This window comes from Callospermophilus lateralis, chromosome 13, assembly GCF_048772815.1.
Source record: "Callospermophilus lateralis isolate mCalLat2 chromosome 13, mCalLat2.hap1, whole genome shotgun sequence".
Lineage (NCBI taxonomy): Eukaryota > Metazoa > Chordata > Mammalia > Rodentia > Sciuridae > Callospermophilus > Callospermophilus lateralis.
Genome location: NC_135317.1, coordinates 75,388,597 through 75,402,348, shown reverse-complemented (window position 1 = coordinate 75,402,348; position 13,752 = coordinate 75,388,597). Strand labels below are relative to the sequence as shown.

The window sequence follows — 13,752 nt, the reverse complement described above, 5'->3', positions numbered from 1 at the left end:
ATGAAGGCAAGAATCTGAGTGAGAGAATTAGAAAAGGCAACAAGTGTCGCAGGGTCTGGTGCTATCTAACATGTCCCTTGCATCCCAGCTCAGTGATTGATAGAAGAGGAGCTTGTCCTCTGGGGAGAGAGTGGCAGCTTCACCATGGCCAAGCAATTACCAGGAGAAGCTCCTGCCTCCCTTTCCCATCACAGGGATGATTTTAAGCAGATACACTCTGGAGTGTTATAACAAAAGGGTGTTGCTGTCTTCTGAGGGCAAACATAAACCAAATGTGCTTTTATGGTTCTTCAGATCTGTTGCCTAACTGCATGGCATAGTGCTAACCCTGTTTTTCTTATGACATTTTTTAAAAAATAATTTCTTTTCACCCCTGTTGAGGAAGTAAACTGTGTTGAGTCATAGTAGTGTGATAGACACACAAATGTGCTCCCCAGGACTTAAGAGAGGACTGAAGAAGACCATATTGAGCTTTCTGGGGGGTGAGGGTGGGAACTTGGGGTGGGGGAGGGGAGGGCGCTTATTCAATTGATTCAAGAAACCCAAGGAAGAGACTCAGACTGGGCAGCTTGACTTCTACCCCTTTCTGCAGGACATGAAGGTACAACGTGTTTCCCTCTGGCTCCTGAGTGCAATGCTCATTCTGTGCTCAGCGTACACCCGCTCTCTCAGGAGATGTCCAATTTCCGTGGACATGCACCATCTAGAAGAGAGTTTCCAAGAAATCAAAAGAGCCATTGTGAGTATGGGTTGGTGACGGTGTGGGCAAGGGGCGTGTCTCACCTGACATCTTATCTTGGAAAGCAAGTTCTTTCTTGCAGCCTTTTGCATCTCAGGATACCATGGAGAACTTAATGCTTGTGTCTGTCCTTCTGTTTCCCTCCATAGCAAACTAAGGACAACTTCCAAAATGTCACCATCCTCTCCACATTGGGGGCCCTGCAGAACACTAAGGTATTGGTCTGTGTTTTCTTTTTACTATAGTTTTACCATTACAGTGAAATGACTCTGGGCTGAGAAAGAAATCCCCACCTGTCCCCTTCTTGTTCCTAATGTCCAGTGCACTCTCAAGTGTCAACCAATGGGTGAGGTATGCTACTGTCCCAGAGACCTTGAAACCCCTGGTACCAATTTCCTAGAGAGAAATGGGAGTGCCAGGCGCACAGAGAGGATAGGATATCCATGACTTGGGGATGATTTTGGAAGCTTCCCTGGGGGGACATGAAAACATAAACATGGTGGTTTAAAAGCTGAGGAATCTGTAGATGAGTGTGTAAAAGAGAAGGAGTCATTTGGGGAATGTGGGAGGACGGGTGGAAGATCAATGAAGGTGGACACGTGTGCTTAGGAAAGTGAGGTGACCAGGTTGTGATGCAAGGACATGCACATGGGGTGAGGTGAATCACTACCTTGGAGTCATTGCATAATGTCCTTGGCTTTATAAGATGCCAAGAGAGGCTTTATAAGAGAGGCAATAGTTACAGAAGGTTTTGGAGACAAAAACTATCTTATCACACAGTATATTACAAAGACAGTCTGGTAAATGTGCTTTCTGGTGGCAACTGGGGACAGCAAAATTAGTCCTGCCATCAACCCAGCTGTTGATCACCCACTTCATGGAAAGAACCTTTATAGTGAATTATTTCAGACTCTGAATGCATTCTAGAAAGATCCAGTGTTTTCCAGGGATGACATATTACAAAGAAATTGAGACCTTGAAAGGGACAATGACAAGTTAGTGGCTGAGTCAGTAACAGACCCCAAGTTTATGCTTCCATCTCTAGGTTCTTTCTCCTCTGAAGGCTGGAAATGTTTGATGTGGAATAAGGAAAGTCATCAAATCTTTAATGTACCTCTTATTTTCCCCCTTTCTCTCTTTTTTTCTGTGCTCTTTTCTAATGCCACAATATTTGAGAATACAGAGGTGTGTAATTTTTGCGCATCTGGTTAAGGGACCCAGTAAGAGTGGAGGAAGGAAAGGCTTTGTGTAACAGTAGGCTTTACCGCAATCTAGGAAAAGCTGCCCTTGGGGCCAAGGAGGCTTTTACTGCTTTAATGCTACTGGAGATAGATGTGCTGTGCTGTCCCTCTGGGGGACCACGCCCTACTTAGACTGAGCTGTAAATCTGCAGAGTAATTCACTGGCAGGGCAGAAAGCAAATTGCTACCAGGAGACACTGTCCTGCCAGCTTCTCCGGGCTGTGTCTGCTGATTTAGGAGCCCTTTCTAAGACAGATCTGCATTCTGCAGGCCACAGACCTACCCAGAGGTACCCATACCCACAGCTATCAATCTCCATTTCTGCAAATCTCAGCCCCATTCCAATGATCCCTGTGGCTTAAAAAGACAAACTGGAAGAGTTCAGCAGTGTGGTCCAGACCAGGGTGGTGAGGATGAACACAGAGTAGCCATGAATATTGAAGGAAGGGAAATGTGGCGGAGCCTCTGTGATACAAGGAAGTACTTGTCAAGAAAGCTGCTCTGCCTTCAGTTCTTTGAAAAGGGAGGCACCTTATTTCTGGAAGAATTTAAACAGAACTTGGTGAGAATATGTTGGGGATGCTGTAGAAAGAATTCTAGTCTAAGATTGGATTCTGGGCCCCATCTTTTGTTAATATTACTCCTGGCTGTTCAGAAAGAGGGAGAAGCTAGAATCTCTCCTCTCCTCACCAGTTTCCTCCTAAGTGACTTTGCTATGGTAGAATGAATGGATTTTAAAAAATGATTTTTTAGTTCTCTTGCTTCTTGCTGCCCCTACTCAAATGGACTGCTTTGGTCTCTAAGATAACCAAATTAGAGCGTCTCTGATTTGTGTCTGTAGCCTTTAGATGTGTGCTGTGTGACCAAGAACCTCCTGGCATTCTACGTGGGCAGGGTATTCAAGGATCATCAGGAGTCAGACCCCCAAATCTTGAGAAAAATCAGCAGCATTGCCAACTCCTTCCTCTACATGCAGAGAACTCTGCAGCAATGTGTGAGTAGCACCTCAGGCCAGGCATCTGCTCCTGGTCTGCCCAGGGAGGGGCTGGTACAAGCTGGCTCCAGCTGGCCTCTGGTTGGGCTTCTGGAACCATGGGAAATTCCCTGCCCTGTGGTCCATGCAGAGAATCAGGAACCTCTTCCAGTGGTCACTCCTTTCTAGTGTTTCCTGCTTCCTGACACCTCATCTGACAGTGTCCTCATGGGCAATCTTCCTGGGGTGACCAACTTACATGCAAATATTTCTTAAGTGGTCTGTGAGAAAGCCGGGGCCAAGATTCTAGTTTTACTACAAGTGCACCCCTTGGTCTTTTTGTTTTTGACCCTTTGGGGTTTCCATACCAGGTGACCGCTGAACAGCTTCTTGGTATAGACTACGTCTAAGGGTCACCTGTAAGTTTATTGGGATCTATTAAAATCAAAACTAAAACTGACCAATGAAAACTTAGACCTGGTGAAAACCTGGGTTCTGTCCCTTCCCTGCTGATGATTTCTTGTGTGATATGGCAGATGGCTTTGCCTTTCCCTGCCTTAGGTTCTCAAATCGTTAGAAGGGGGAAATGATCTGGTCCTGTCCTGCAATAATGAAATCAAATGGATACATTAAAACAGCTACTTAATTAATTAACCTATAACAAGTGTAGGATTGCTGTACTCAGAGAGTGGTGACAGGGTAGATACAGGAGCTCTGTTGGTGCTATCTGTGGGCTGTAAATCCAGAAAAAGCAAAAGCCATGGTCAAATGCAGGCTAAGTCCACAAACAAGCCCTATTGTCCTCTGGATGCTCCAGGGGACTATATAATAATTCACTCACCTCCCACTGACTTTCTCTGTGGGAGAGAGGAAGAATGTCACTTTTCATGTGGGGAGGTGGTGTAAGAGCTGGTCAGGATGGAAAGGTTCTGATAGTGCCACATTGTATCACAGCAGGTGCAGAGACAATGTCGATGTAGTCAGGAAGCCACCAATGCCACCAAAATCATCCATGACAACTATGATCAGGTAAGATCTGGGAGGATGGAGGGGAGGGCTAATTGGCTAGTTCCCTTTTCCACCATCCCTCTACCATTTTCTTAGAACCCTTTCATAGCAGGACTGACCTGTGTCCTGATTTGAAGAAAGCACACGCTGTGTAAGATGGGGTGATGCAGAGGGAGCAAAGGTGGGCAGCAGGTCCTGCACTGCTAGGCATGACATGTGCTACCTGCATGGTGACCTGGTGGTCACTCCTGCCATGGTGTTCTGTGTGCAAGAAACACCTGGCACTTCTCATGCAGATGTCAATGAAGAGACGGGGCTTCTTGATGCTTCACAGGATGATCTTACTGAAGGGCAGATTCTGGTTGTGTGGGTCTGCAGTGAGGCCTGGATTTCTGCCTTCTGACCACAATCCCAAATGATGTTGGTGCTTTGGAGAGCAAGGAGGTTAGGGTCCATTCAGAGTTCTGCTACTTTGAGGACAGGCACCCCTGGATAGACAGATTTCTGTAAAAAGCTGAGTCAAGTGGCTGTTACCATAAGCCAGATATCGTCCTAAGCCCACTATAAGTGTTGGCCCATGGATCCTCACAGAAATGCGACAAGTATTATCTACCATTGATAAATTAGAAAATCAAGGCACAAACAGGTTAAGTAACTCAACGAAAGTCGCCCTGCAGCAAAGTGGTGGTGGTGGGATTTGGTCCCACCTTGGATGACTCCAATGGATGTGCCATTAGATCTTGCCACCTCCTGGTCTGTGAGGAGGAGGAATGGAAGCTGTATTTTAGTTGGACTCTTGCTAACTGTCCAAATGACATGGGACAAGGCACTCACCCTTATGGGCTTCAGGGGTTTGCTGTATCAAATGGGGACAAAATGTTCTCCATACCCACCATCGATCACAGAGGGGATCAAGGCCTCCTGGAAGAACAAAAATACCAAATCAAGCTGATACGAAAAGAAAAGAAACAGAAGACCTAAACAGTAAAGGGAATTTTTCCTTTGAGAAATGGGGCAGGGGGACAAGGGGGAAAGAATGGAGTACTTCTTACTTTGTGCGTAAGGAGTTGACATGAAATTATCCAATACATGGTGGAAACAAAATTTTTGTTACCTTGCAAATACATTGGGCAAATAAAAAGAAAACCCATGAGGACCAGAAAGTGGGGAAAGTGACTTGCACACTTTGGCACAGTCTATAAATGTCACCTTCATGATGGTTTCATTGTTTTCAGATGGAGGTCCCGTCCGCTGCCATTAAGTCCCTGGGAGAACTCAATGTCTTTCTAGCCTGGATTGACAAGAATCATCAGGAAACTTCTGATGTTTGACACGAGAGGCCCTGTGAGGACTCTTATGGGACACAGCCAACCTTGAAGGGGAGTGAGATGGGAAAGGCACCCATGTTTATCCAAATGAGGGTCCTTTCAATGGACCTCCCTACTGATGTGGAATTCTCCCCTGGGGCTGGGGCCTTGCAGGGAAAACCTGGGTTCAAGCAGATCCCACCCTACAGCTGGAAGTCCACTGGCTGGTCTCAGGCTGTCTAATCCCACTTGAAAGTAGCCAAATAGTTTACCCTGGTATTTATAATGAAATATGTCTGTTGAAAGGTCCCAACAGCCATCCTGGAAGGAGAGGGTTGGCTCCCCACTAATTTATTGTGAAGTTGTGTATCCCATGTCTGTGATGTTGAGCTGAAGGGTCTCGTAGTACATATTGTACCAACTGACATTTCTGAATAAACTCCATGCTTTACCAGTAAGTGCAAATGTCTTCTGATTCAGGGACAGTCTGTCAAGGAACCATAAATGAGACATTAGAAATCAAAGAGATCTGGAAGAACATAAAAGATGGGGAAGCTGAGGTCTTGGGGGGATAAGAATTTATCCAGGGCTCAAAACAAGTTAGTACAGAAAAGTATTCAAAACTGGGCATAGGACTTCTTTTTTTTTTTTTTTTTTCTGTAAGAAAATACCTGAGGCTGGGTAACTTTTATAAAGAAAAGGTTTATTTAGCTCCTGGTTCTGTAGGTTTGAGGACTCTGTAGGCTCAGGGGCACGGAACTGGCATTGGCTCTGCTCTGGGGAGTACTTCATGACAGATCAAGATGGAGGGAGACTGTGGTGGGGGAAGACATTGCATCTTCAGACAGGAAGCCAGAGAGTGCTTCAGGGGTTGGGCTTACTCTAAACAACTTGCTCTCTCGAAAACTAACTCAGTTTCCATGAGAACCACCTTCATTCCTTCTGAGGGTAGAGCCTTCAATGACTGAAGACTTTCACCAGGCCCCACCTTTTAAAGGCCTCACCTCCTCTCACACTGCCATACTAAGGACCTCAAACCCATGAAACCGTGAGAGGAATCCTCAAACCACACCCACCAGAGCACTGGGTCTCAAAGCTCTTCATTCCACCCTTTCTTCCATGTAAAGATCAAGAAGATGGGACAGAGGGCCTGTGACCACTGACTGCTCCTCCACATCCCTCCATTTTTGAGTCTCTTATTTTATCTGTCTTCCCTCTGTCACTATGATTTTATCTTTCTCTGGTCCTTCTTTCTTACTGTTCCCAGCCTAGCTATGTCTTCTCTGATCCTAATTCATTCTCCAAGGGAGAATGTGTTGGGCTGGGGAGAGTACCTTATGTCACGGTGACATACCTGAACAAATACTGCACACAGGCATGGTGCACCCTGGGCAGAGTGTCCACTTCTAGCTGGACAGTCCACAGATGACTCAGAACAAATACCCATCTTTAATAATGAGGAGAACATAAGACTGACATCTAGTGAGCATCAAGCTCAGTGCTAAGAGGTTAAGTCCTTTACATGTGTCATCCTGGGCAGAGACAATACTGTAACCGGCTGGTTGAAACAACCTTTCTTCATTCCTGCCTGAGAACGCGCTCTCACAGTGCATGCTGTCGTGGAGAGAGCCAGGCCTCCCAAGTCAGCAGACCTGGTTTAGAGCTCTGTGACTTGGAACACAGATCTTAATGTCTCCAAGTCTCAGCGTCCTCTCCTATAAAATGCAGATACCAGTGGCAGACTCAGAGTGACCCTGTGGGCATCCAGTGAGGTTAAGGACAACCTCAGCAGAGTAGGAGGCTGCGAGGTGTAGTGCAGGCAAGGTCAACCCAGAGCCACTTCGTGGTCTTACCATGAACTGCCTGGGACAAGCCAATATATTTCTTGGGACCTTACTTGTAATGTGGACCGTGACCCCCTGACTATCTACCCTATAGGATAATTTAAAATCATTAAGAGTTATTAAGATGGTGCCTCCATTCCACTTCTAACAGTCCCCCACTGCTTTCCCAGGCTCACTGTGACAACCATTCCCATCTACTTTGTGTTCCTCCAGGGTCCTGGACCTGTTCTTACTGTAGGACTTGCACATTTGCAAACTGAGGTAGAAATTTAATTTTTTTTTCATGAGCTTCATAGGCTATTAAGAAGGTGGAAGTTTGTTGGCAGAGGACCCACGCTTTCCAAGGAGACTTTAGATGGAAACTCACATGGAGATGGCGGGATGACAGCAATTTCAGCATTGGCCATCTTTTAGATGTGCTTCCCAAACCCCTGCCCAGCTTGTACCCTGCTCCTGCAGGCATTCAGTCAAGAGTTGTGATATTTTAGCAAAACCACCTGTCCCATTTCCACCTTCAGTAAAACCTACACCCCTTTCCTGTTTTCCTAGCTTCCTATATTGTTTATCATCTGTTTTTCACTTGTGTTAGGGTCTTTAAACAAGTCAGGATGGCGCCTGGCTTTTTACCAGAGGGCTGCGGCACACTTGAGTGAAAGCTCTATGAGTATAGGAGCAGTTTGGTTTGTTTGTTGCCTGGCATTTAGCAGGTGTTGAATTCACAATGTTTGAGTTCCTTATCTGGATGAATGAAAACAACAATAATAGTAAATATTTATATAGTGCTTTTTATATTCCAGACAATGGCCTAAGAAATATACATAATAAAGAATATTATAGTCTAAATTATATTTCCTTTAGTTCTACCAACAACTCTATAGAAGTTTTGAGAATGAAATAAAATGAAAAAGGTCCCCTCCTGGAATGCTGGTAGTACAGATCTGCCAACCCTAAGGAGGAAGTTGGCATAGAGAGGTTAAGTAACTCATCTAAATTCACACTGCTCCTAAGCAGCAGATTCAGGCTTCCAATCCAAGCTACCTGGTCTCAGAAGAAACTAAAATATCAACAACGATGTAAACATGTTGAATACTCATTATGTAGCAGGTACTGAGGTGAAACCTTAACTTACATTTCCCCTATCACTCTGAATGTTAATCCTATAAAGTAGAAGTGATCAACAAACCTCATGACCCAGGTGAAGAAGTCTGAAGCTTAGTAAGGTTCAATAATATACCTATGGCCATGTAGCTCCTTGTGGAACTAGAGTTCAACTCAAGGCATCCTACCCCAAAGCCTGGGCCCTCCACCATGATGGTATGTGGCCAGACATCTTGCTTGAGTGATTAGATGCTGGGAAAAGAAGATTTGCTGGCATAAAGAGCTATGTCTACCAAAAAGAAATACTGTCATTGTCATTGGTGGAAGAAGGGCTGGTAACAAAGGAAGAGGAGGGGGAGGAGACATTGGAGGAGAGAGTTTTCCCTCTCTGACCTTGACTCATTTTACTCAAAACTCCGGACTGTGTGTGTGTGTGTGTGTGTGTGTGTCTTCCCACCGTCTTCCTGTTATTTCTTTCCTTTGAGGCTTGAAGAGCATATCCTGACTCTTTCTTAAGTATACAGTGGGCCTGCCACAGAATTGGGTTTTTTTCCCCCTTCTCAAATCTGATGCTTAAGAAACAAATACCTGCTAAAGAACCCAGTATACAATTCTCTCCCAAACCTCACCTTCTGAGTCCTTTATCAGCCACTGGAAGAGAGCCTGAAAAATCTAGAGCTCATCCTTAACTGCTAAGGTGCAAGGGGAAGAAATCCACCTCATCTGTCAGGGCTGCACCAGGCAGTTTACAGGCAGGATCTTGTCAAGCCTCCAAGGAGGTTGAAGATCTTATCCCCATGGGGTCAGTTAAGATGTATGAGACTCAGAGAGGTGGGGGGCTTGCCCAAGGCCTCATGGCTAAGGGACAGCTGATCTAGAAGGTGAGTCCAGGCCCTGACTTCCTGTTCCTGGTGACTTTTCCTCCTGTTATGGGGGAATATCGCCTTGTTCTGGCCAAGGTTATATAACCCAGGGCCCAGGTTACTGAGTTGAATGACAGCAATGCAGATAATTAAACCCAGATACATCAAAAGGGGTCTGGACTTGCTAGAACAAGCCTCTGAAGTTGCACACAGATTTATTGACCAACACGGAGCAGAGGAGCAGAGGCTGACTTCTGAATGTGTCACACAGTGTTCCCAGCCCAGCTGAGAGCCTGGGCTCCTCCTCGGGAACACTCTAGCCTCCTTCCATCTTCTAGAGCAAACTTCTAATAGCTACACAGGTTCAAGACTACTGTTTTTTTTTTTTTTGTTGTTGTTGTTGTTGTTGTTTGTTTGTTTTTAATTGCCTGGACGTTTGGCCAAGTGGGAAAGAGAATAGGTTTGGTGTGAACTCATGCTCTGCTACCTACTGAGTGATCTTAATAAATCTAGGCTTCAGTTTCCTTATCTGCACAGTGAAGAAGAGATTTGATTATCATGAGGATTTAAGATCTTTGTACAGTGCCTGGTAGTAGCAGATACTCATTAAAAAAGTGATGTCTGCTACTATTTATTGAGTCTCAAATTTTCTTATTTCCCATAAAACACAGTTGTTTGAGGACAGCTTTCTTCTTAAATGTGTGTGTGTGTGTGTGTGTGTGTGTGTGTGTAGTAAGGGGCTCTCCAGCTGTGCAGGCAGTGCCCTCTTGGAGGAAGCCTGTGGCTTTGGGAAATCTCTTGGATGCTCTCTTACTCTCTTGGAACTTCTCCCTCTTATTCCATCTTCCTAATGTCTAACTCATAGCAAGTACTTATTTTCCCCTTCTATCTGGTCTTATTGGCTTTGGTTTCCATTTTTCCCCAGACTGTGGTCTTCATGCTCCTTCTTTCTGTATCCTGAAGGCTGAAGTTCAGTTCTTTCACCTGACCCCTTGGGCTGATCAGGTTTCTGAGATGTGGTGTTAACTTGGCCCCTACTCACTTGGGAGACCTGTAATCCCAGGTATGTCCCAACAAGGCCAGTAGCAGCGGTAATACCTTCCCATAGGGGCAGGGAATCCTTGGCTTTTTTCAACCAGCAAATGTTTCTTTGTTAACATGATCTAGCAGCATTTCTAAGTAGTGATGAATATAAATTACATTTTAAGACATGTGAAAAACTATAATGGGATATAAAAATTATTTGATTTCCATCAGTGACAAAGTCATTTATACTGCTGATGTGACTATATTTGCTGCTATCCTCAAAACTAAAGAAAATGTTGAATTTTGATTAGGTACTTGTGAAAAGATGTGGTTTCTTCCCATGTTTTCCTCCCAGGTTAAGAACTCTGGCATCAAAGGCTTCACAATGCTCTGAGGTTCTATTGGAGGACCAAGAGATCATGTTTGTACCACTTTGGGTTGATGCAGCTCAGTGTCTGCACCTAAGAGATTCTCCGTGTTTGTTTGCAAAATTAGAAGGAAAAGAATTTCCTAGTTGAGGAAATTGAATTCAAGGCTTTATCTAGCTTTTTGTTCCTAACTCCTTGTCTAGGGAAGCTCTTCCCAGGGCTCCCCTTCACAAGCAGCTTGGTGAAGGGAGTTAGCCAACTCTGGGAGCTCAGCTGTGTCCGGAGAAACTCTTGGTAGAAAGAGTGGCAGCAAGTTGAGCCGGTTAAAGCAGAGCACAATAGGAAAAAAAAAAAAAAAAAAAAGCACAGGAAAGGGAAATGACACCACCCATGCCAGCAGCTTCCAGGACAAGGAACTGAAAAGTGTACACTGCTGGTAGAGTTAGCTGCTGTGGGAAAAATTCCCAGTGCTGCCAATCTGGGTGTGGCTAAGGCTTCTTCTACCTGCCTGCCTGTGAGTGCAGGCTCTTCCTCCAAGCAGAACCCCAAGGCCTGTGCACTTCCCTGCAAAGTGATGCAACTGGGCAGGAAGCCCAGATATTAGCAGCTGGGACGTTCCAGCTATGCAAAACCCTGGGCTGCACACTCAGGATGTGTCGCAGAGAAAAAAGGAGTGGCTGAGTTTTGTTCTTGGTGCCTAGAGAATCGTTAACTGCCCAAAAATGGCTTGCTTAGGAGGCTGAGTTTTGTAAGAAGGGACTCTCCTCTTCCGTCTGTCTGGCTTATCTTTACAATGATACTGGCACTGATTAGATACGAACCCCCAGTTTGGAAACCCCTCTTTCTCAAGTTGACTTGATGTACACATGGAATGTATCCCTGGCTTCTCTACCATGTCTACAACCCCCATCTCTTCCACTTGAGAACCAACAGTGTGCCAGGCTCTGGTGGTCTTTGAAGAGCCCGTGGTTAGTACAAAGCTTTAATTTTGTCTCCTTCACTGTAAGACCTTGTATGGCTCCCTATTGTGTCAGGGAGGAAACAAAACAAACAAACAAACAAAAAAAATCCTGCAGAATCAGTAAGACTTAAAAATTATTTATTTTCTTACAATTCACAGCTGAGGAAGGGAAGCCAATTTCTCAGGACTACCTGGTGGAGTGAAAGTAAGTCTAGAGCCAAAATTAAGATTTGTAGACTTCTCAATCTCAATTTATATTCTTGGAATGATATTCTTGGTCATTGCTGATATATAGTCATATTTCTAACTTGATTACATACTGCTCCTCTACATGAAACCCAGTTCCAGCCAAGCAAATCCATTTGCCAATTCTAAGGACACAGTGGATTTGCCACCTTAGGTCATTTCCATTCTGAATGCTCTTTGACACATACTCCACCTTCTTCATCCCCCTCCATCCAAGCATCTTTGCCCATTTCAATTCTACCCATCACTCAAGGCTCAGCCAATAGGTCCCTCTTCTGCACTCCTTGGCAATTTCTTTCCATATCTGGGTAGTAGTGACTTTCTTGGTGGCTCTACAGGCAAAACCCTTATCCTCCACAAAAGGCTATATGCAAATAAGGGCCAGAGACCTGTCTGGACACCTGTAAAATCCTCACACAGTTTCTTGCACATGTAGGCACTTGGATAATGTTTAACATGCAATTAAAAATCCACTCTGTCAGACACAAGGGATGATAAAGATCACTTTATGTACTTAAAGGTTTGTATAAATATTCTTCCTGCCAACTTGGTGAACCAGACAGGCAAGGTGGATAGCCCCATTTTTTTTTTTTTTTTTTTTTGATGAAATACTGAATGCCTGAAAAGCATAAGGAGTAGTCTGTGTCACTCAAGGTCACACTGAAAGTTGGTGGGGAAGTGAGTATTCGAATTGGGTCTCCTGGCTCTCCACTTCCTGGTTACCATGTCCTGAGTCACTTACCTCCTCCACCCATGTCCACCTTGATGTCCGGCCACACCTTGGGCCAGAGCTATGGAGTTGGCAGACCATGGACTGAACCTCTGAAACCATGAATCAAAATAAAACTTTTCTCCTAAAAAGAAAAATAGAAGGAGGAGGAGGAGGAAGAGCTGTGTTTCTTGGCTCTTGGTCCCTTGCACTGGGAGTGTCAACACCCTATACATACTTTCCATTGAATACTCATTTCTTCTGCCAGAACTATGACGTAAGAAATACTTTTCTCCCTGTCTCATATTAAAGGGAAGCAATTTGCTATAGGAGAGGAGTTCAAAATGTAGTGGAATGAACTCTTACTGAGTTCAACTGCCAAATCTGCCTCTTATCAGCCAAGTGACCTAGGGCAAGTTCCTTCACCTCTTTGAACTGTAGTTTCCCCATTTACAAAGTGAGGGAATTGGACTAAGTGTACTGAAAGTCATTTCAGGCTCTAATGATTCAGCAGGCATTGATATCATCATCTGATAGCATTCTTGCCATTATGATAGAATTCCTTACCAGGAGGAAACAGGGATCTAGACCTTACTGAAGAAGATGCTTATGGTCCCCTAAATTAAATCATGGAGCTCATGCTTTGGGACACAGCATAAAGAGGAAACAATTCTAAATCAATAAGTTTATTCAGTGGTCATCATTGAGCAAGATGAGTAAAGAGTTCTCAGGCCACCAGGAAAACACAGACATGTGACCAAAAAGTTGTAATTGACTTTGATAAATTAAAAAAGCTATATATGAGGTAAGACTGATGTGAAAAGGTGGGAAAGATCAAATTTGCCTTGTAAAATAGAGTGAAGGCTGAATTTAGGGTGAGGCGGGGAATCTTTTGTAGAGGAGATGAGTTGAATTAGTGTTTATACAGCAGGATGTGGGATCTAGCCAGAGGAATTTAAAAGAATATAGTATTGTGTGTGTGTGTGTGTGTGTGTGTGTGTGTGTGTGGTGTTGGGGATCAAACTCAGGGCTACAAGAATGCTAGGTGAGCACTCTACTGCTGAGCCACATCCCTAGCTCAAGAACATGGTATTTTGGTACAGGAAAGGAGGATACTTGATTATTCAAGTAAAACTAGGATTGGGTATCATTTACTGAGTTCAACTGACCATTAGAGGTAGCCTAAAACAAAGCAACCGTGGGTGGGCATGGTGGCACATTTCTGTAATCCCAGTGACTTGGGAGGCTGAAGCAGAAGGATCACAAGTTCAAAGGCAGCCTCAGTAACTTAATGAAACCCTGTTTCAAATTAAAAATGAAAGAGATCTGGGATATAGCTCAGTGGTAAAGAGCCCTAGAGTTCAATGGC

The 13,752-nt window shown here is 44.5% G+C and overlaps 1 protein-coding gene across 1 annotated transcript; it reads left to right on the top strand.

Moving 5' to 3' along the window:
- Nucleotides 1-595: 595 nt before the first annotated feature.
- Nucleotides 596-5,292, top strand: Il19 (interleukin 19). The gene is made up of 5 exons (XM_076872920.1): nucleotides 596-739; nucleotides 889-954; nucleotides 2,822-2,974; nucleotides 3,911-3,982; nucleotides 5,197-5,292. Exons 1-5 carry the CDS (start codon nucleotides 596-598, stop codon nucleotides 5,290-5,292), a joined length of 531 nt encoding a protein of 176 aa, XP_076729035.1.
- Nucleotides 5,293-13,752: the final 8,460 nt, after the last annotated feature.